A 22758-nucleotide genomic window follows, 5' to 3' on the forward strand; every position below is an offset into this window, starting at 1 on the left:
TGTGACCTATATGACTTTCTGTTTTCTTCTTTGGAGAATATAACTTAAATTATTACTACAATTGAAAAAAAAATCTTGCTGTATAGTGTCTTAAAACAATTTTGTTTCTTAAAACATTTTTGAGTTATAAATGTTACATTTATCATTGTTTGAATGAAGTAAACTCCAAAGTAAGGGCCACATTTTTTGTCCTAAGGAACTTAATTATTATGCTCAGAAATTCGTTCTATATTTAGTTACTAAAATTTTAAGTATATTCAGGTCTAAGTTCCACATTCTATTGATCTTATAACTTTTCTGGGTTTTTTTATTTTCATGGGGATTGGGGTAGGGTGTTGGTCTTTAAAAGTTAGATATGAACAAATTAAACACAAAATGAACTGCCTCTTTCAAAAAAGGCATAGATTAAAAGTTGTCTCTTCTCACACAATCTGAACCCTTAATTTTAGCCCACTTTATATGAGTCAAATATAAAGAACGAAAAAGTAATATTGGTATCAACCAAGTTTGTATTATGTTTTTATTTTCAAAAGTAGGAAATAAAATGCACACTCGTGATTCCGGCTCCCTCTTTTTCATCTTTTCCCCCCTCCCCACCCTTTGTGTCCATCCCCCTCACCAGGCACTTCACTGTATATTTATTAAGCTGATGTTTTTCAAGTGTATGTTCCCTTTAGAATTATTCCAATACCTAAGAAAGATAAGTAAAGAAGGTTCCCATCACCTAACACCTTATATTTGGTTGAGGTTCTATTCTCACAGGAACAGTTTCCTTCCCTACTTCTTCTGATCCTTAGCAAAGCTGATTGCCAAACCCTAAAAATACCTGCTGGCAGAGGGGGTGAAAGGAGCACACCTCCTATTTTCAACTCCACACAAATTCCAGGAACACAAACAATACCTGTAATCATAACAAAATAATCTTCCCACAACACTGGGAAGTTTGGACCCCATATTCAAGGCCACAGGGTCCTCAAATTCTCCACAAGGTCTCATATGGGGAGACTCCACAAGGCCAAACCTCACAGCACCATTGGAAGCTCTGCCCTTTTCTGCACAATGCAAAAGCACTGGCATTTCTATAGATTATAGAAAAGTAGAACCTCAGACTTTGAACTCCCCAGGAAAAGACACCACAAAAATGATGGCATGGATGAAATGATGCAATATTTTCAAATGCACAAATTTTCATTTGTTTAACTTGAATATTTTAAAATATGTCCTATAACATTTATTCTTGATTAAACCTCTTCTAGATAGTTAATCATTAATGATTTCTTTACAGTTGCTGTGCAAACAGTTCATTCGTACTATGACATATCAAATCTCACAGACATGTTCTTTAATTGGATTCATTTATTTCTAATCTCCTTAAAGCCCTTACTACTGTAATGCTTGGCTAAATATACATTAAACTCTATTATTAAAACCGCTAAAATAAATTTGAGATGTATTTTATGAATAAAACTTCGTAATTCAACAAATGTTCTACCATCATCATTATTATTATTATGTGCTTCAATATTCAGAGTTTATTTAAAATTTCCTGGTAGATAAGTTGTGTTTAAATGAAATAAGTGCTGAGTGGTTGCTAGAGATTTTGGATTGCCCTCAAAAATATCAAAATTTTTATTGTCTCTATATTTGGAGTCAGAGGCCTTATATAATACTACACAGAATATATGGTTATCAATAGAGTCCATTACCAAAGACGGAATAGACAGCTGCCTATTTTTATGATTTGTAGGGCTTGAGAAGTTTCCCTATCCCCCTTGAAGATGTCTCAGTAGTGGTCTACTGGATGAAGCTCACAATCTATCTATTCCTATTTTAATATATTTGGATCTAGGCAGATGGCCCAGAAAGAGATAATAGTGTAAGCCTCCTCTGTTATCATTCATTGATTGAGTTTATCAACTACTTTCTCCTAAAGCAGTAGTTCTCAAACTTCAGATGCATCCAAAGATCCTGAAGAATTTGTTAAAACACAGCTTGCTGGGCTCTACCTCTTAGAGTTTTTCATTTGTAGCTCTAGGGTTGAGTCCAATAATTTGCACTTTTAACAAGTTCTTGGGTGGTGCTGATGCTGTAATCGATAGGCCATAGTTTGGGAACTAGAGCAGTTATTAACCTGGATAAGAAAAACTAAAGGAATCAGGTGAAGGGGGACCTCAGAGAAGATGGAAATCCACTACAAAGGGAGGGAATGTTTCAAAGACAAAATCCATGTTTCACACTTTCCCTAAGGGCTAACCTCACTGCATATCTTTCACTGAACTACTGCCACTCCCACACATGACTGTTTGCTTCCTCCCAGTCTCTTGTTGGGCACCTCCTATTCCTGCAGACCCTAAAATGCTGCAACTGCAGGGCTTGGTTTTCAGGATACCTCTCTTCTTTATTAACACCCACGCCCTGGTGATCTCATCCACTCTGCTGGCTTTAAATTCCATGTACTGTTAATGTCCAAATGCTAATCCAGACCTCCTGACTCCACAGACTCCCAGGTCCAACTGCCTACATGATATTCTACTCTGATGGGTGACAGGCATCTCAAAGCTAAACACGTCCACACACAACTCTTATTGTTGCCCCCGACAGTTGTTGCTCCTTCCCACCATTCACCCAAATTGCTCAGGCTAAAACTCTAGGTGCTGTTCTTGACTCCTCTCATTTCTCACACACCATATCCAATCCATCTTCAGACCCCATCGCATCTACCTTCAAAACATACCCTGAATCTAACCCTTCCACACTACCTCCCTTTTTCAAGCCATCATCTTCCCTTACCTAGGCAACTATAATCATTTCTCAATGGTGCTCTCTGCCTCCACTCTCCCTCCTCCCCATAGCCTATTCTTTACACCAGCCAGAATGATTTTTTTCATATCATAAATTAATCACCCCATGCCTTTGCTCAGAACTTTCCAACAGTTTCTTGAAGTCTTCAAGACTCAACGTGATCTGACCCAGCCTATCCTGGCATCAACTTCCTCCACTCTTCCTCCCCCTTAGTCTGAGGCAGCCACAGTGATCTTCTCTGTTTCACAACATGTCAAGCTGGTGTCCACCTCAGAGTCTTTGCATTTGCTCCCTTCCACCAGGAATGCTCTCCCTACAAGCCTCAGCGTGGCTGGCTCCTTCCCTTCGTTAATGAATCTTCAGAGGGGCCTTTTCTGATCCCTCCCATCTCTTTGTCCTGCTTAATTTTTTCCTATCACTTTCAAATGTTATATGACATTTTATTTGTTTATAAGTACTATCAGTTTCTTTGCATTAAAATTCATGCTCCATGAGGTAGAGACTTTGTCTCTCCTGGTCACACCGTAGTCCTATCACAGAGCCTGGCACACAGCAGGCACTGGGAAAATACTTGCTGAGTGAACGTGTGAACCATCCCCAGTTTATCATAGAGAAGACTACACTGTAAAACATTTCTTACCATACCCTTAATTGTAACGACAGAAATTAAGCTGATTCTAATGATAAAAATTTGTTTATAATGAGGGTCCTATTGAGTCAACTGAGAAGAGACACAAATAGAAAAGAGATTGTACTGTAAAATGCCATGTAATGTCTCTAAATATTTCCCCCTGGTTTTCAATTAGCCTTCACAATAAAACACTACCCTGAACTTTGATATTTCTTTAACTGCTCTAATTGGAGGAATGAAATTGACACCCACTCTGCCTTCCCCTTTATGGGCTTTATTCTTCCTGCATTCCTGAGCTGTAACCCTGCAGGGGTCCATTACCAAAATCCAGCACAACAAATACTTCACTTTGCCAGGACTATAGTAAGATCTCAACAGTGAATATAAATGCTGTGACTTCCAAAACTATTAGTCTCTTGATGGCTCATAAAAATTAAAATGAAAAACTTTCTGTAGTAGTTGGTTAGATCTAAAAAAAAAAAATAAAAGCAGCTCTTGGCCTGTGGAGTATTTGGACACCAATATCAATTAAAATGAGATGTTGAAAGAAGTGAAGCTCCAGCTTCTGTCACCAGGACACATTCCAGTCATCCCAGGCAAGGTTAGTAAAATGAATGGCTGCAGAGCAGCAGCCAGCCACAAACCTCTAAGAATGCTCAAAACCAAGGATTCTACTTTTGTAACGGTCTTCAGTAGGAGGAGGTGGAGACAGCACATTCTAAGATTGCATTACCAGAGAATGTTGCTATTCTTGGAGAGTGGTAGAAAGTGGCAAGGGACTTGGATTTAAAAGCACAAACACAGAGAGAATCCCACCTTAATGGGTACCATTATGATATCCAGTTCAATATAATGAGGCTATTTCCACGATCTGGCCAGCAGCCCATATTAGCACGGCTTTACTGATGTGGATACAACAAATTCTGTTTGAACAAGAAATCCCCAGGAAAAAAAAAGAAAAGATCTTTTCACAGGCCCTATCCATTTAGCAATCAATCAAAGACAAAATATTCTAGTAAAGACAGCAGCTCCCATTTGAATCCTGGTAAAATATCAGATTTTCTAAATAAAATAATGTTCTGGGGGTGACACTTATCGATTGCTGCTTTGTGAAAACATCATGACTGTTGATGCTTAAATTGGTGAGGAGCAGATAGGGTTAGGCCGGGGGGGTCAGGATATCGCCTGGCAGCTGACTAGGTCCAAAGAATACCCAAACTCTGAGGAAATTGAGTCATTTTGTGGAGACCCCATATTAAACAAGGGAGTAAAAGATCCATAGACCTATGTAAATTATCTGCAAAATATCATAAATTACTTCATAAATATTAGGTGGAATCATATTAAATAGCCAATATTAGACTATTTTAATGTGCAGAAATGGAAATTTCATATGGTTCACCCTCATACAACATCAGCTTCAAAAAAGCACGCCAAAGAGGAAATCAGGTGGGCACTGGAGTCCAGGCCCCGGATTGGTATGCCTGCTGGACCCCTCACTAGCTGTGTTGCATTGGCTAAGTCACTTGGCCTCTCTGAACTTCTCATGCAAAGTAGCAGCCCCTCAAATGTGAGTCTTTCTTACTCCTCAACCTTCCTCAGCATGGTAACATTTGATAAGAGGAAAGAAGTAGCAGCTTTTTACTTAATCATTAAGGTGTGCATACTCCTGCCTGCCACACACACACACACACACACACACACATCCTGTATCAAACATAACAATGTTCCCCACATAAATAGACTAAGGCAGGAGACAAAAACGTGTTTTTCTGGAGTTCAAGTAAAGCCTCCTTTGAATTTCTCCATTCACTCATAATAACATGTATGAGTCCCTTCCTTTACATAAGGCAATGATCCATGTTTTTCCATGATGTGACTCAAAGATCAAAATCCTTTCTTCCCAACAGCCAGACTAAGAGAAAGTCAGAGGAGAACAGACAGGCTGGTCATTTAGCACACACCAGGTGGCCTCCACCCAGGAACAAATAGGAAGCTTCGGTGAGTCAGTGCCCTCGAGGTCAGGGCAACAACAAAGGCCAGAGAGGCCTGGGGAGGGAGAAGCAGCTGGGCAACGGCAATGCCAAGGGGTTAAAGGATGGCACAGCAGCCCAGAGAATACCGGGAAACTCTCCATCCCCAACCTCTGAAGAGAACCCCCAGGGAACATCCCCTGCTGCCATTGGATGTCCTCCAATCTCTCTCAAAGGCAGAAAAGGGCCAATGCCACACACACACACACACACACACACACACACACACACACACACAGGGACACACACACCGTGTAGGAAAGACCCTGCTGCCACAGGAGGTAATTTGTGTCACATCCGATAAAAAGAATGACTTGGCTTGCCAATGCCTGACATTTGGTTTAACTCTTTTGTTTAGCAAGAACATAAAATGTTAAATGTGGTTGCAGAAATAAAATAATTAGTAATAGCAATAATGTATCTGTGTAATCAAGAGTCAAGCGATTCAGTAAAAAACTAAAATATTTGCAGGCCACATTTTTTTCTTACAAAATGAAAATGTCCTTAGTGAGACTTATGGGGAAGTATGATATATTCTTAATTGAATGTCGTTGAGAAGATAGCACTGCTAAATTTTAGTCAGGAAAATGTCAATATCTGCACACACTTGTGAAGTAACGACATAGGCAGCTTCTTAATCTTCCATCATGAATTCAGATCAAAGCCTATCTTGAAATTGGGTGGGCTGAACGCTACAGGCCGCATTCATTCAAATCTGTCCCTCTCTCTTAGACATTTTCTTCCCCACCACTACCCCCAACTCTCATCCCTCTACAGAGAGAACAGCAGGGTGCAGTAGGAGTTGCCACACCAGCTCTTCATTTTGTCTTCATCACTTTCTCAGGGTATCTGAGCTTCTATTTCCTCACTTAGCGTCAAAGACACAAATCAGGTAACTGACATGATAGCACTTTGAAAGAGATATGCATTCAGCATTTGTTTAAAAAAATACAAAGTTTGTAAGTTCATGAAGGTGAATTTGAAACTAAATACAGATCATTTTGATAAAATATTATAATGAGTAAAAAGTGTATGATGGATAAGATTATTTGAGTACTGATACTGTGTATTTCGAGAGACACTAAATCTCCCAGCCCTTCCTTTTAACAAAGCGCTTTGATAGCTATAAAATTACTATTGATACAAATGCCCTTAATTTGTTTCTATAATCATTCAGTTACATTAAGATCATCTGACAAGGATGACTGAGACTTTGATGTACAATATTATCATAATAAAAATTAAACACAATTAAGGAACAAATCTAATTTGTGGATATACATTAGTGCATGATTGCTATTTTGAATGATTAAAAAGATTAAATCTATGCAATGAGTGCTCCACAGATCCCAGGCATAAGAGTAAATTATTTTATATTTGCTGGGGCTTGCTTGCTAAGTCAAAATGTGCTTCATTTGACATCATTTATAGTATAAAAGAATGATCTTGCTAACCTGGAAAATTAAATCTATTTAGAGAAATATATATTTGTGTGCATATATATATATATATATATTTTATTCGTCAAGTTTTTGAAAAATGTTTCCTAAACAAGACTCTTCATTTTTATAGAAATTCCTTTTCGTAGTTTATTAGGTGTTCCACATTTTCAATTTTCTTCACATTAAGTACTAATGTTTTTCATCTGAACTGGCTATGAATAATTAATACTACTAATTAAACAAACTCAAGGAAATATGAATTCAAGAAAATCACTTAGGTCTTTACACAGTACACTTTCCTTTTACTCTCCACTTTTCTGGACTTTCCCCAACATTCCCTGTTACTAGACACTAGCTCCATTCACTTATTGTCTTGAAAATATTCAGAGCAGGGCTTCTCATACCTAACACTTATTTCAAAACCTATGGGCACCCATAATTTATAAGAAAGATTTTTTTTAATGTGGAATGTAGAGCAAACGTGTGTTTTATAGAAAATCATGAACTGGTGAGCTTTTTGTTTTGTTTTGTTGGGGGTGAGTAGGTAATGAAGAGCTATTTAAGCTTCATGGAACCTCAGAGACTCAAAAAAACTAAAAGAATTTTAAAAATTTAATCACAGTGTCTTCTCACTCTCCTCTCCAGATTTTCAGAACACATACATAAGTCAGTAAAAAGCACCAGCGCAAATACCAGGTGCCTCTAAAATCACACAGTTTTCCTGTATGCACTCTTGTAACTGCTTAGTAAAACAAAGTTACTGAATATTTCTATTCAGTGTTGCTTCTGTTAGATAATAATGATCGATTTTCCTAGGCATATTTTAACTTCAGCAATAAATTTACCACCAGGAAATTTCTAAAAATGAGCTTCATAAGAATGTAACTTCCCCAAAAAAATCACACCCTCATTGGACCAATATTTATTTAAAATCGTCAATATTTTCATGACATGAAAATCCCCTAAAAATGTATGCTATAAAAATGTTTAAATTTGGAAAACATCTGGTATGTCAAATTATTTGGGAGCTTGTGGTTTTAAGTATATTGTTCGAGGTAGTGGATTTGGAAAGAATTCACTTATCATTCTCAGGCTTCCTAAGGAAATAGCCCTAAAAACAAATGCATGTGGGTAGTTCACTACTACCATAGAGAATCAATAGCCATCTATTTAATTTGCTAAGACAATGTAAATTAGTAACTTCCAGCCAGATGTGTGATATACACATCAAACAAACTGCAACCTGTTCATTATGAAAATCCTGTCAACACACACAGAGCCACTTGATGACATTTCATCTAAGGCAGTTTCCACATTTGCAGCTATAAAAATTGTCCTAAGAATTTTTATACAAGGAATTGAATCTGAGACTCATAAAAGGGTAATCAATTTCAGCTTTTCATCTTGCATGCCTATGTACACATGCTTCTGTGTTTATTACTATTTTCATTTCAAGGTATAAAATGTTTGGAAAAAATATGCCATGCTATTTTTCCTTCTATAAATCATTTATTTATTCTCATTATATCTTTTTTAATCTCATGTAAAGTTGATCGTTTAATTCTATAGCTCTAAAGAAGAGTGAAAAGTGAAGAATGACAGAGTCAACAGAACAAAAAATGCACACTTATCTACTGGAAAACAAAATAGAATATTTCAAAATGACTCCGAACATAAATTAAGTTTACCCATTGGGAGGTCTAACTTGCATTCGGATCATTTGTGTGGGTCTATATGACTATATACCCTGCTGTTTGATAAAAAAAAGAAAATGATTACTAACCACAGGCACCCACCAGAGAACAGAGTGTATGTATAATGCTTGTGATGTCTCAGACATACAAAGCACCTTCTTAAAGAATGTCCGTTTCCTTTCCATGGTTAGCAGACATAATTTTTCACCCTTTAATACTTCTGCTTCACAGAGTGGCTTATTTTATGAATTATGCTTTGCCATTTTCTCTTACATTTAATAATATGGAAAATTACATTCATAAGATAGGTGGTTTTGTTTCGTGATACCCAAAATATGGGTAAGTTTTCTGTTCTGTATTAAAATATACAGCCTTCTTGCAAAAAATCTAATAATATTGATTTTAATACTATTTACTAAAATGAAAGAAATTAAAAGATTATTCTTAATAATTAGCTATTATTCTTGAATATTGAATCTTCATCTAAACCAAATTCATTCTCTAAGTCTATTGAATTAAATTTTCTTATTAAACAGGACACAGAGTAAATAGTCTTTTTGCCAAACATATTTCCAACTACTACATTTTTAATTTGTCAATTTAAAACAACATGGAATGAATCTAGTCCTCATCACCTGTAGTATAGTCTGATTCCAAATAGCACCCCTTAACCAATTTCTTAATATCTAAATAGCATTCTACTAAGTGCCTGGTGTGTCAACACTTCCAAAGTAAATAATCCTTGAGGTTCCCTAAAATCACAAGAATTTCAACCTCTACAAAAAAAAAAAGGCAACTGCACGCACAAAAGGGTTCTTCATAAAGGCTTTAACCCTAAGCAATTCGACTTTAACAAACATACAGAACGTGCTTTCTTCACCAGCCTGCCGCACACGAGGCCACGTGATCAGCCTGCAAGGCCACACTGACGACCAGAAATGATTATTGTTTCTAGAAAGAATAAGGCTCAAATGCAGGCCGCTGCAGTTGCCCAGTCAGTTGCACCCGAAGGTGGTACCCGGCGCTCCGCCCCTCACCCAGGGAAGCGATTACACTACGTGTGGAACTGGGCGCTGGCCAAGACTTCCAGTGTTAGCTCGGGTCCCTTTGCTTTCTGGGAGTTAAAGTCAGACTCTCCTGGTCACTTAAGCCTCCTTTGTGGTTCAGGGGAAAAACCACTCTCTCAGAACTCTTAACTTTGATTGGCGACTCTGGTTAAAATTAAGAACTTCAAACCCCAGATTTGAAAAAGTGAAACAGATGTCCTGTTTGTTAACCATAAATGCCTCCGTACGTCGGATCTTTTTCCCTCTCTCTCTCTTTCTCTTTCTGCCGCATTAAGTTTTATTTAATGCAGAGTTCGCTTAAAAGGTTAAGAGAGAGAAAGAGAAGAAAGCAAATATGGAAAAAAACTCCTAAATCTTCTCTAGAATATAAGGATGAAAGCCTCTTCAGAAAGATGAAAGTGTTCGACCTGCCTCCTCTCAGCGCAGCCAATACTTGGGGGTCAAACCGACATCCCAGATGGACCCCAGCCTCATTTAACCTGGGTGCCGGCCACCCGCACCCTCACGGAGACCAGGGTCGCCTGGAGTGTGTGAAGGGGTCCCAGGCTTGCACTCACGTGAGGACATAGTTGACGCTGACGATGCAGTGTGGCCTGGAGGAGCGGCTGTTGTGCACGATGGTCGCATAGCTCTGCACCCATACCCAGCCTCCCTGTTTCGCCAGGAACCTGTAGTATTTGGTGGTCACCTGCCCTTTCACCAGCACTGATTGAGAGACAGAAGGCAGACGGTAGTGAACCAGGCTACCCGTGACTGGTCCCAAATGCAACCCCTGGTGGTGAGTGCGGCCCCCTGTGGGCCCTAATAACTGCACCAGGCAAGAGGGAGGGACAGCAGGCAAACTCCCAAAAGAATGTATTGTCCTGTTAAATTGCATGGAGTCCTCTGGTCACTCTTATAGGGATGATAACGGGGTAGGCCCCCACCATCTGCAAAGGGGGCAACATTTAAAGTGGAAGGTATAGCCCAGATTCGCTTTTCTAATTACAGAAGGAGGGGTCTGGGCAGCAGAATTCTGAGACTCAGTTTCCCTGACCAGGGAGATTAAGCTCAAAGCAAAGCTATATCAAAAGCTGAGCGTGAGCGAAGTTGTCTAGCCTTGGGTTTCCTTCGCAGCTTTAGCGAGGTTCCTAGCTGGGGAAAAATATCAGCAGGGAAATAAGACACCTCCTGGAGGGATTTAGCCCAAAAAAAACCCCTTTCACCTGTCTTAGTGGCTGCGTTTGTCAGAGAAACCAGTGGGGCCCTGAGTCCCAGCAGCCCCTCACGGGGCCTCACACATCACCAGCACCCGGCTACAAGGGCTCCCCCTGTCCCCTTGCGATGGACGGAAAACTCCCTAACCCCCTCAACTGAGGATGCGCTGGGGCTGTCCCGGTGTGGGGCAAGGTGGCGCCTTACACAGGTGGTGCGCGCAGCGCAGGTGGAAGGTGTCGCAGCCGTGCACATGGTGGTATAGAGTCTTCTCAATCAGGTCCTGAGGTTCGTACCCGGTCAGCTCCGCCACCCTGAGAGAGCAATCCCCAGGGTAAGTGTGGGCAAGGGTATGGATGGGTGTGTCCCCTACCCACGACAGCTGCCTCAGACCCTGGTGCCCTTCCAGGGCCCAGTCAATAGCCTCATCTGCAAAATGGGCTCGCATAGGATCACCAGAAAGCTGGCAGTCATTAAGCAGGGCCGCTCTTAGGCTATGGGCGGCCCTTTCTGCCCTGCCCACCCACCTGGAGTCCAGAAAGATGAGCTTCATGTCCAGGCTGGCGCGAAACATAAACATGTTGCTGTGTAGCTTGATCTCTGTGACAGCACTGGGAGGCAACGAGTGGCCCACGGCCACCAGGCCCACGTTCTGGTAGCAGCCATCAAAGGGGGACATGTCCAGGCTGTACTGGCGGATCTTCAGGTAGCCGCTGCAGTGGATGACCTGCGGCGAAGGGTTTGGGGGTGAGAATCCGCCAACAGTCAGGAGGAGCCCCCCAAAAGTAGAGAAGGGATTGAAACACGTTGAGACTCTACTCAGCCGCACCTGTTGTGTGGGCATGCCTTTGCACTAAGGGGTCCAAAGTTATTGGTGCTTCAAGGTATTTTAAGAAAGTGCACCGCCACACTGAACTCGCCTGGGAGCTTGTAGAAATGCAGAGGCCTAGGCCCCGCCAACCGTGACGCATCCGAATCCCGAAGGAGAGCCCTGGTACCTGCTTTCTAGCGATGTTTCAATAGCATTTAAGTTGAGAACCACAGCATTGAGCTCCGTTCTTAACCTCCCTGGAGGTCAAAATCTGACTCTATGGCTAAACACTTAGAAATCCACCAAAGTTACTCGCCACTTGAGAGGCTTTATTGACCCCCAAGGCCCATCTCTAGGGCCACAGGTGAAAACCCGCGACTGCCGCACAGTATCCGGACGCGGTCAGACTTTAGTCTTTAAGCACAGCCCCCAGGTGTTCACGAAGTTCAGTGACCCTTGTGGAGCGCGCCGGCCGCCGGCTCATTGTCGCGTGCTGAGGGCGCATTCGGGGCGGTCCCGGCTGCCCGCATGTCCCTCCCACGCCGCACGCGCCGTGCGTCCTGCCCTCTCCGACTACACTCAGCGCCCGTCTTTCGGCTCAGCTCACTCACGCACCTTGTAGCCGCCGCAGGTGAGGCCGGCGTTCCGCTTGGCCAAGACACACTTCATCCTCAGGAAGAAGGAGCGCTCGATCTCGTACTCTGGGAGAGAAGAGCGGAGGGAGGCTCAGGGCGTGAGACAGGCGGCGCGGCGCCGGTCCCTGTCACGACTAACTGGGAAAAAAACCACAAGAGGACGGAGATGGGCCTGAGCGTCGCAGGCGCGTTTCTGCCTTACCCTGCACGAAGTGAGAGTGATAGGGCTGATGGGCGGTGAGCACCGCTGTCATCTCGTCGTGGTCTGCCGGGTGGATGTATTCGTAAATGCTGTTTCCGGTCAGCTCTACCTGTAAAGAGGAGTGTGTCACCATCTCCGTGGTGGTGGAACGCCCTGTCAAGAGGCTGAAAGATTGGAGCAGGGGGTCCGCAGGACCGTGAGGACAGGAGCCAGAATTTTGGAATCGCGCCTCAATTCCAATTCCAACTCTGCTACCTGCTACCTATTGCAGCCTATTTAAGCCTTGGCTCCCATATCTATGAAATACTACTAATAGCAGTAATAATGAGGAGGAATAGCAGCTCCCTGGCAATGTTCTGATAAAGACACTATGGACTAAGTATGTAACCTCCTCCCACTGTGTCTGGTTTATGGTAGGGACTCAAAAAAGTAGCCATTATTTGGGCCTGGGGTGGAAACTAAAGGATAAAAAGAAGTTGAGGAATGGGGAGATCCAGACCCATTTAAAGAGTCCTCTGGCCAGCTGTGAGGTTTCTAGCCCCAGAAATGCAATATAAAGGTTTGAGGAAACTCCCTCCCCCTGCTTCCATCTCTGACTGTAGAAACTGCAGGCTGGAAGTTTGAACCACTCACCTACCTGAGAAAGACCCAGGTGTACTGAGGCTGTCTCCGAGATGTACATGATCTTCCCATCTGGGGCCACCACAAAGATAAAGCCATCCAGGGTCTGGGGAGGCAGAAATAGAGTGAATGGAGAGCCCTCTGGGCCATCTGGAGAAATGGGAGGGGGAGGACAGAAGTTAGAGACATTCAGCCAGAAGTGAGAGAGATGGAGTGGACAGGCACTGGCAGGAAAAAGGGCACAGGAAACCAGCTATGAGTCCCCTCTTTTGTTCATTCTAAGTTTGTAAGCATGTGGGACATGCAGCCCAATGGGAGAAATTCAGAGGAAGTGGTGGACACAAGGCTAATGCCTTCCAAGACTCAGGATCCACCAAAACGAACAAAAGAGAACATCTGTAACACACACACAGGCACACACACATGTTCTGGGGGAAAATCACAGCCTACAATAAGAAGTGGGTTAGATTTGGGGGCGATGGTCACTGAAAGAATCAGAGGTCTCCTGTGTCAGTATTGAAGGACTCCACAGTAGCAGTGTTCTATAATAGAAAGAGTAATAGCAGGGTTTGGGAAAGATCTGATGCAGTAGGCACCAATCGACTTGGAAGGGTGGCAGTCTGAAGTTTGTAGACAGAACAAAGCTGGCCAGTGATTCTGGAAAGAGTCCAGGAGAGGGGGATTTAAGAGATGAGAGGCTTTACAAACAGCAAGTCCACTGAGTAGGGCTATAATGTGTATGTATGTGTGTGTTTAAGTTTACATTGATGCATCAAACTGACAGGCTGTCCATGAAGGAAAGTCTAAGATTTTCACTGTCCCTTTATCTCTATGAATGAGACCTCAGTTCAGCATGGTGAGTCAGACCTTGCTCTCAACGAGCTGGAAGTCCAGCAGGGGCAACTGACCTAAAGATAGATACAATAACCACACAACTGGATAGACAGTGCTGAATTGGCAGGGGAGCCAGCAGCTGGGCAACCAGAGGCCTGTGGTAGAATCACAGAGGCCTTAGAAGAGCTGCTGTTTAAGCAGAGCCTTGAATAGGAAGTTTGGACTGGAGATGGGAGAAAGAGCATTCTAGGCAGAAGGGATGATGTGGCAAAGCCAGGGACTGGGGAGAGGACAGATCTCATATGTTCTGAGGTGATGAGTTTGGTGTACCAGAGATGGGGCTAAGGAACTACACCCACAATGGGTTTTTGGAGTTTAGAATGCTAATTTGAGGAATCTGGAGTTGCTCCTGTAGGCATCAGGGTTCCAACAGATGTTCCTAAGCAGGAGAATAGCATGCTTAGATGTGTTTTGTTTTGTCTTGTTACCTGGCAGAGTATAGGCAGTGACCTACAGGAGGAAGGAGTGGGGATGAGGAGATCAGAGAGGGTAACTGCAGCAAAGACGTTCAGGCCTGAAACTGGATGGTCACAAGAGGGATAGAGAAGAGGGAGAGCTAATTCAAAGATGGTTCTGGCTATGGGCTTCATGGTAATTGGCAGCAAAGAGAGAAGTTGAGGTTGACTTCAAGGTTTCAGTGAGGGTGTTGGGCAGAGGGTGACATCATTAAATAAGACTGAAAATTTAGGAAAGCATAGTGAGAGTTTTGCATGAGTGGAAGTCTGGGGGAGGGAGATAATGCATTCTTGTTTTGGAGATGCTAAACTTCAGGTGCATGCAGATTTCCATTTAGATGTGTGCACTTGGCAGTAGAAAATAAAGGTCTGGAACTCAGGAGGGGGTCTAGACTAGTGAAACTAGCTGGGGTCACCACTAGTAGTGGCCAAGATCACCCAGGAGGGCTTGAAGCTGTGAGAGGAGAAACAGAGTTAGAAACTTGGGGAAATAACAGCATTTTCAGACCAGCCAGTGGTGGGAAAATCAAAAAGAAACAGGCAGAGAGGGAGTAGAATCTGGGAAATAGTGTTATTTTAGAAACTGAGAAAGGGGGAGAATATCAAGTTATCAGTGTTACCTCCCTCAGATCTTTGCCCAAATGTCACCTCAGTGAGGGCTTCTCCAACCATCTCCATTTTAATCAGTACCACTCTTTCTTCTTCCCCTTTTTATTTTTCTCTACAGCACCTGTATCACCTGGTACACCATACAGTGCTCCTGTGTGGGTTTTTAAGGCTGCTCTCCTTAGAATGTAAACTCCCGGAGGGCAAGGCTTTCTGTCTGGCTGGCAATTTACCCTCCTATATTTGTGGAACTAATGAGTTCACTTCAGATAAGAGATGAGCATCTAATTCTGGCTATCAAAATGTGGTGGAGCCTGTGCAGAGCACACTTGGTGGGAGAGATACCAGACCGCAGGGATGTGAGAGTGAATGGGGTGGAGGTGAGCTATTGAAATTGGGAATGTAAGTCTTGCCAGAAATCGGGGGTGAAGAAGAGGAAAGAGATTGAACAAGAGGTAGAAAGGGTGGGGGAGAGTGAATTTTGTTTTCTTGTTTATATTTCTGAGTAAAATTAGTTGGGAATATGAAAAGATTGGGGGAGGGACACAGGGACATCTGATAGAAGGTGTCTTAGAAAAGGGAGTTAAACACCTTTCTAGATAAATTCAGAGGTGTGGAGGCCAGGTTAGGGAGAGAATGCTTGTCCAAGCCCTTTCTTTGTTCTGTGAAACTAAAATCTCTTTGGTGTCTGGAAGGGAGAGAGGGACGGGGTAGTGGTGGGACAGGAGCTCCTGCCAAGAGATGCTGCTCATGCCAACCCACGAGGGAGAACTGGCTTAGATTCCCCTGGTGCTGCTTAGGTTCCAGGCTCCCACGCTGGGAGCTCCCAGTGGACTTGAATAATAATAGAGTGCCGGGTGGGGGACAAGTGTCAAACCTAAAAATGCCACCGGGAGTTTTGCAATTTAAAATATTTGTTCTGGGACTTAAGCGGGCAATGGGCAATTTAAAACAATAAGCACTACAAACAACAAGTTAATGGGCGCCTCACATAGGTTAAACTTATTACCTGGGGGTGTGTATGTGTGCACTCGAGGGTCTGTACACTGCCTGGCCTGAGGCTCGTGGGGAGAGAGGAGGGAGGCCGGCACCACAGGGAGATGCAACGGGTTGCAGACGCAGCTGGATCCGGAATGTGCAGGCTTAAAGAACTGACGGGCATTTCTACCAGATTCCTGTTCTTTCCTTTATAAATCTTCAGTTCAGTTGGTTCTGCGGCCTTGCCTCGGTGGCCTGTCCTTGAGCGTTCCAGTTCCCTCAGCCCAATGGTGACAAATGGCTCCTCCTCTCTTGGTCCGGTGGCCCTAATGGGACCTTGCCCAGCTACCTTCCAAACCCAACTTCTCGGTTGTCACCCTGCGGCCCTCTCATCCTCTAGAGGCCCATCCTCACCCAAGGAAGTTAAGAGTTAAAAATTTAACTTCGGAAGAGCTGTTGGGCTGTGGGAGGGCCACGCCCAGGCTGGATGTCCCCACCCCAACCTTTTTTTTTTTTTTAGAAACTAGAAGCGCCACCCTCACGCAGGGCCAGGCACTCAGGCCCTTCCAGCGTATGCACCGCTGGGAAACCAGCGCCTGTACCTGGAGCAAATGGGAGCCCAGCTCACGGCCAACGTTGTCCAGAGGGCTGGTCCTACTCGAGTGGCCCCAAGCCTCGCCGAGCCCTGTGGAGACACAGAAACACCCTTTAGAGAAGGAACCCGGGCCCGGCTGGCAGTTTGGGACTAGTCCCGCAGTTCTGTCACGCGCGTGCGTGCGTGGGGGCGCACCCACCACTGGATACCTTAGGATCTCCCCTTTCCGCTCGCCCCCCTTTTCTCCTCCCCCACCTTCCACCCCTGCCAACCCGGACAGAGGGGGATGGGAGCGCGTGTAAATTCAGTCCCGCCCCTCAGCTTCTCAGTTGAGGTCAGACTCCCTCCCCCGGAACAAACTTGGTTTCTCCCGCGAGGGCTGGGCCCTGGCCCAAGGCCCCCCTGGCAGTACCTCAAGACGAAGCCCCCCAACGCCACGACCCGGGGATAACTTTTGAGTAGGTCACTAGTGTGTTTACTGGGTGAGAGACACTTTACTTCTTGCCCAAAGTTTTCATTATCATCCCTTTCCCGAGTCCCAGCTTGTCCCCACACCCAGCGAACCCCTCTGCCCGCCGCCCGCCGCAGCTGCCTGCGCAGAGCGACCTGAGACGACCAGCCAGGTCCAGCCGGTCCCTGGCAGGCTTTCTGATTGGCTGCGGGGTTTCCAGCCATTCTCCTCCCTTCGGCCTTCGAATTTAATCCCCTTCGGAAAAATCTGTTTGCTTGAGGAAGATTCCAGCCTGACGCTTCAGCATCCCTACGCAATCCTTCCTCTTCTTTTCCCCTCCCAGCCTCCTCCTAGACCCCCACACACCTCGTCCCCCCTTCCAAAAAAAAAATTAAAAAAAGAACCGCATAGGCTTTTCTGAAGTCAGTTACTTTGAGATGCTAACAACTTCTTAGCAATATTTCGTTCCCTTCTGGATGTAAGCATTCAACTTCTCTACTTCCAGATACCATCTATTGACAAAGACAATGTCCTCCTCTCCTTAATGTTTCAACGTTAAGATCTTCTGAGGCTTTGACACAGACCATTTCTCCTAGGATACCTAAAAATAAAACGCTCAAGACTCTTGTGGCTGATTTTTTAAAAATTAATACGGAGTCTGCCAGAGTACCTCTCTGCAAAAAGAAAATGAAAAATAACGCAGAAGCAGCTTGCGGAGACCAATCTTGAACTATTTATGGGTGATATCTTTTTAATAGCGTTGCTGCTAAAATTATTTTAACTAAGTTGTTAAGTGACTTTGTTACATCATTAAACAAAATTTAATATGACCCACCCCTTCCACCCCCCAAAAAGGTGATTTGCTGCGTTAAGGGGCAAATCACCATGAAGTAGTGATAAACACGCTCTCATTGTAATACGGGGTTGGGGCGGATCTTTCAGAATAAAACATGGAGTTGGACCTTTAAAAGGTGTTGGCCAGAAGCTGCTTCCTACGCAAGCCCATCCAAACCTCTGCAACGAGTAACCGTGAGCGCCCCTCAAGCTCCAATCGGGTCTTTCTGGGTGTTTGCACATCTAAATAAATCTAACGATTTCCCCACCGCTCTGCAAACACTGATGTCCCCCGCCCCGGACCCGGGACTCCTCTCCCTCTCTCGTGCCGGGTCAACTCCTCCTGACTCTTTAGCCTGCCCTAGTTTCCCTCCCCAAAGTGATTCCACTGCCCTAGTCCCTGTGGTCCTCCTGGACCGTTCTGGGAGGGCGCCTGCCACAGCCACCTGAACATACCCCTTTGCCTTGTCACCTTTCCTTCGCTCTTCCTGTCTCAGCCAACCTATTCTCCTTTGATTTCTGGAACGGTATGTTCATTTTCTCTTAATCCCGGCTCAGACATAACCACTCCGAAGGAGTGGAGGGAGGGGTTCGTTGCAGACGCTGCAAAGGAAATGACCCTGCTGGGAGAGCCAAGGACGCTGGAGGCGCCGGCCCCTGGGCGCCCTTGGGCCTGTCAAAGCCTGAAACCCAAACCACCGCAGGGGCAAAGGGCCAGGGCATTTGGGCGATCCCGGAAAGGGCCAAGGCTGCGTCGTGACCGCAGACACATCTCCGGCAGCTCCCAGAAGAGTGCGAAGTTTGCGCTTGCGGCCAACAAGTGTCTTTAATCTAGAATGTTGAGGATCTCCCCAAGCTGCTGGAAGACGCTCCGGAGCGGCCTCCCGACCCGAATGATCTGAAAATCCCCCGGTTGGGCTCGGGTTAAACACTGGTTCCGAACTCCTGGCGCCAGCCTCGGCTGTTTGTGGTCTCGGGTTGTGGCCTCATTAGTAGGCGCCTACGAGGGAAAATAAGACTTCCCCACAGGTTAATAAACAGCCCGTACCGGCACAGGTTACCAGGGGCCTCCCTCGCCCTCTCCTGCCCACCCCTCGCCACCTTTAAGGAACCTTTTGCTTTCACAGAGCGTTGCCTTCTCTTTATGTTCCCGGTCGAAACCTCCTTCATAGGGTTGTGTCTGGGTTAATGTTTTATAGGGAACTGGCTGCTCTCTCGTCTGCCTGTCAGGCTCTCCTGATCTAACACCAGGTCCGAGCTCATCCTTCACGGTGCCGAGGACACCTCCCCAGGCCCTAGTCGGGGTCCCCCCTCCCGAAAGTCTTGAAGTGAGCTGGGGACCCCTCTCGCTGGACCCCTCGCCTCCTGCCTTCGGTGACGCGCTTCGGCACACCCAATTTCAGTTGGCGAGGGGGTAAGCTGAGATTTCGTTTCTGCACTTGACCTACCGCAGAAAATTCGCAAATCCTTTGATTGTCTGTTTAAAATGAGGAGGAAACCAGCTCCCTTTGCGGCGGGATTACAGTGGGAACAAGATCTAAAGATTCTCTTGTAATTCGGTGAGGCCGAGGGAATGGGGTTTTGCAAAAGAGAAAAGAAGCTCTGTGAGGGAGGCAATAACTAAATCGGGTTTTAGACAAAAGGATTTTCCTCAGCTAAAGTGGCCGAAGACAAAGGAAAACATAATCTATTTTGGAAGATTTCCAAGATATGCCATATTAACCTTAGCAGATAAATTTTGCTTCTCCCAGGCCCCCCTCTTCCCTTAAAGTCTGGTTTATCATATTTACATAAGTAGCATTAGAAGGGATGTATCTATTATGGATCTAAAGGGCTAGCTCACATTTCATGTGAAAACCCGGGCAAGTTTCACTGTTGCTTTACCCTCAGTGCGCGGTTGAGCCATTTCCATTTAAATACCCCCTGACCCGAGGATTACCTCAATGGACTGACTGCACGGGTTTTGTAATTTCCTGAAAATGAGATTTCGATTTATAAAACAAGAAACCAATTAGTAACCAAATGAGGCGAAGTAGATCCACTAAAATTGACCTAATCCCACAGGCACCATTTAGGCCCGTTCTTGGCGAATGAATGATGAGCCCCAGGCTAGCGTGAGCTCAAAGCATCATCCAGCTGTGTTATTGCAAGCAGCAAAAATAAATTGATCGAGCTTTTCCTTCGGAATGAATTTCATACCCTTGACAAAATATAGATTACAGACCCAGCATCATCACCGCCTTCACTCAGACGGGAAGAGAAGGAAGAGAAGAGCTGTTCTACTGTTCATTCTTTCTTTCTTTCTTTCTTTCGGTAAATAAACACTACATCTGAATACCAAAGTGTCCTCCCCGTAGTCCTTCCCGAGAACCTTCATCTCCCGGACAGATTACGATCCGCTTTTTAAGCAGTGTGGAGTGGAGGGGCGGAGGAGCTGTTCCATGACCTGACCGCAACTTCCCAGCCCCAACTCCCAACTTCAGGTCCTGGAGAGGCTTGTGTCTGCCCCCTAGGTTTCCCATGGGCGGGGGTTGGAGGGGAGGTTGGCCCAGGGGAATAATCTTGAAAACTCCAAATCCCGCGTATCCTGCCCGGCCTGCTCATCCTCGCTAAATGCGCAATGACCCAGCCTTCCTGGGGCTGAGGGGAAAAGTAGCCTTTGTGTTTAGGCTCCAGGTGCCTCTGCGGCTGGGCTCTCTGGCGAAAAATGAGACGGGGATTGGGCGCTACCAGCCGGGACCAAGTTCCTGGAGCAGTGACTGGCAAGAGGCCGCCTCCCGCACCAAGGCGCACCCACGCCCCACCTTAGGCTCTGGGGCCCGCCCGGCCACCGGGCGGGTGTGGCTGACCTACCAAGGGCGCCGGAGAGCGCGCCGGCCAGGCCTCCTTCCACACGGCAGCCTGACCCCACGGTGTGTGCCCTGTCCTCCCCTGCCTGCCCCTCGCGGGCCGGAGACACTGCGGCCGCACCGGGGATTGAGTCCACTGTTACTGTAACTCTGGAGTGAGATCAATGGTCGCGGCGCTGACCCTCTCTCTCTCTGTGAGCCCTTTCGCGCTCCGACTCCAGAGTTTGGGCTTCCGGGTCGGGACTGAGCCTTCGGGCCAAGCTGGCTGCGGGCGCCCGAGCCTGCCACGAAAGGACAGACACTGCAGAAACCAGGGGACATCGGGGTTCATCCAAGCCCAGACTAAAACTGGGGACGAAAATGCATGTGGAATTAACACGAGTGTCCTGCATGGTGGCTGAAAAGCGTCCAGCAATATCGCCTCGGGACCCCAGGCCTTCAAATGCGGCCCGGCCTTGGTGATGCCACCTCACTAGAGGTCGAGGCACAGGAGAATCCTGCTTCGGTTCTCCTTGGCACAGGAACCGCAGCGGCGGCACCGAGCCCGGCCTCCCGGGAATGGCCCGATGGGACCAGATCTTGGCTTAAGGTTTAGGCGACCGCCTGTCCTTGGGGCAGTGGCGGGGGCAGCACGAGGGGCAGAGGGCACACGCCCGCACCAGCCGGGCTTCTGCTCTGAGCAAGGGGCAGCAGAGACCCAGCTCGACCTAGGGAGCGAGGAGACTCTGTGCGGAGGCCGTGAGCTGGGCCCTTGGCTGCAGCCACAGCGGACAGAGGATGGAAAAACGTGCGGACCTGGTTGGCCCCTGCTTCGGGCGGTGCGGGAGGCGCAGTGGAAACCTCGACCTAATAGCTGTCCCCTGGTCAGCCCCGAGCCACCGAAGTTGAGCGACGACTCGCGGGGAGCCGCCCACTCAGTGGGGCTACCTGCGGAAGAGAGTTTGCTCCGCTGTGGACGCTGTTTTAACACTTTCACAGTAGCGGGACCATTCCTAAATAATTGAGGTTCCCCCTCCTCTACACATAATTAAAAATTGTATGGATTAGAGGCTGGCAATGGGTGGTCCACTAAAATCATTAGGTGTTAGTGGGGTGCAAATCTCGTTTCCTTAAGAAATACTTGGCCCGACAGAGAAATGCTGCAAGAATCCATGGGCTCCCATTGTGTGTCCACTTTTGTGTTTGTAAAACCTCAAAGCTGCCAAGATCCCCCAGAACTGAAAAACAACTCCTCTAGAAATCAGGCTTGCCCTCTAGAAATTTAGCCCAATTTTAGCTTCAGGTAGGTGATTGTACCCTGCTTGAGAGCATCCCACTGTAGTTTATGATACTTGTTTTTGTTGTTGTTTGTTACTGTTTTTATTAGTGATCCCTCTCTTTAAAGAAAAAAGTATTCCGTTACATTGATCTAATCTACAATTTCTAGCACATAAATCTGCCTTGCAAATGCTCTGCACGGAGTTTAGTTCTGCACTCCACATTTTAAGTCAACATCAAAACTGGAATTAAACAGAGAAAAACAGCGTGGAGCGTAAACTGTGCTTAAAGGCTTTTAAATGAGAAAAACTTCTGTAAGAAAATAAACATGGAAACCTAATGCTCAATCATTTCCCCAAGAAGCAAGAAAAACAGCCTTAAATCACCGACCCACGTGGGAAATGGGGTCTCTTTTTCTTTTTCAGTTCTTGGCCTCAAAAAAATATAACACCATTAAGGATTTCAATCTTGAGATGAATATTATAGAAATGGTCTGTGGAGGTTTGTTTAATCATCCTTTTTCTTTGTACAGACTCTTTCCTGAGCAGTTACTAATTTCAACTCTATGATTATTTTTATTTTCCCAAGACATTTTGACAATGAAATGGTAGTGTGATATTACCAAGATTCCGAATAGCTATAAATTGAAAACATGCCTGATCCTTTCAAAGTTTATTCTGCAAGCCACTACACACCCAGCCAAAATT

At 45.4% G+C, this 22758-nt stretch overlaps 1 protein-coding gene across 1 annotated transcript in view; it reads right to left on the reverse strand.

The window, feature by feature from the left end:
* Nucleotides 1-22758, reverse strand: part of SIM1 (single-minded family bHLH transcription factor 1) — a 76553-nt gene that overhangs the window by 48740 nt on the left and 5055 nt on the right. Inside the window, exons 3-9 of the mRNA XM_012661876.1 lie at nucleotides 16668-16750; nucleotides 13149-13238; nucleotides 12512-12620; nucleotides 12290-12375; nucleotides 11391-11590; nucleotides 11071-11177; nucleotides 10227-10374 (exon numbers count right to left, since the gene is read on the reverse strand). Coding sequence (XP_012517330.1) covers nucleotides 10227-10374; nucleotides 11071-11177; nucleotides 11391-11590; nucleotides 12290-12375; nucleotides 12512-12620; nucleotides 13149-13238; nucleotides 16668-16750 — 823 coding nt within the window. The remainder of the gene's footprint in view (nucleotides 1-10226; nucleotides 10375-11070; nucleotides 11178-11390; nucleotides 11591-12289; nucleotides 12376-12511; nucleotides 12621-13148; nucleotides 13239-16667; nucleotides 16751-22758) is intronic.

This window comes from Propithecus coquereli, unplaced genomic scaffold, assembly GCF_000956105.1.
Source record: "Propithecus coquereli isolate 6110/MARCELLA unplaced genomic scaffold, Pcoq_1.0 Scaffold74, whole genome shotgun sequence".
Classification (NCBI taxonomy): Eukaryota; Metazoa; Chordata; class Mammalia; order Primates; family Indriidae; genus Propithecus; species Propithecus coquereli.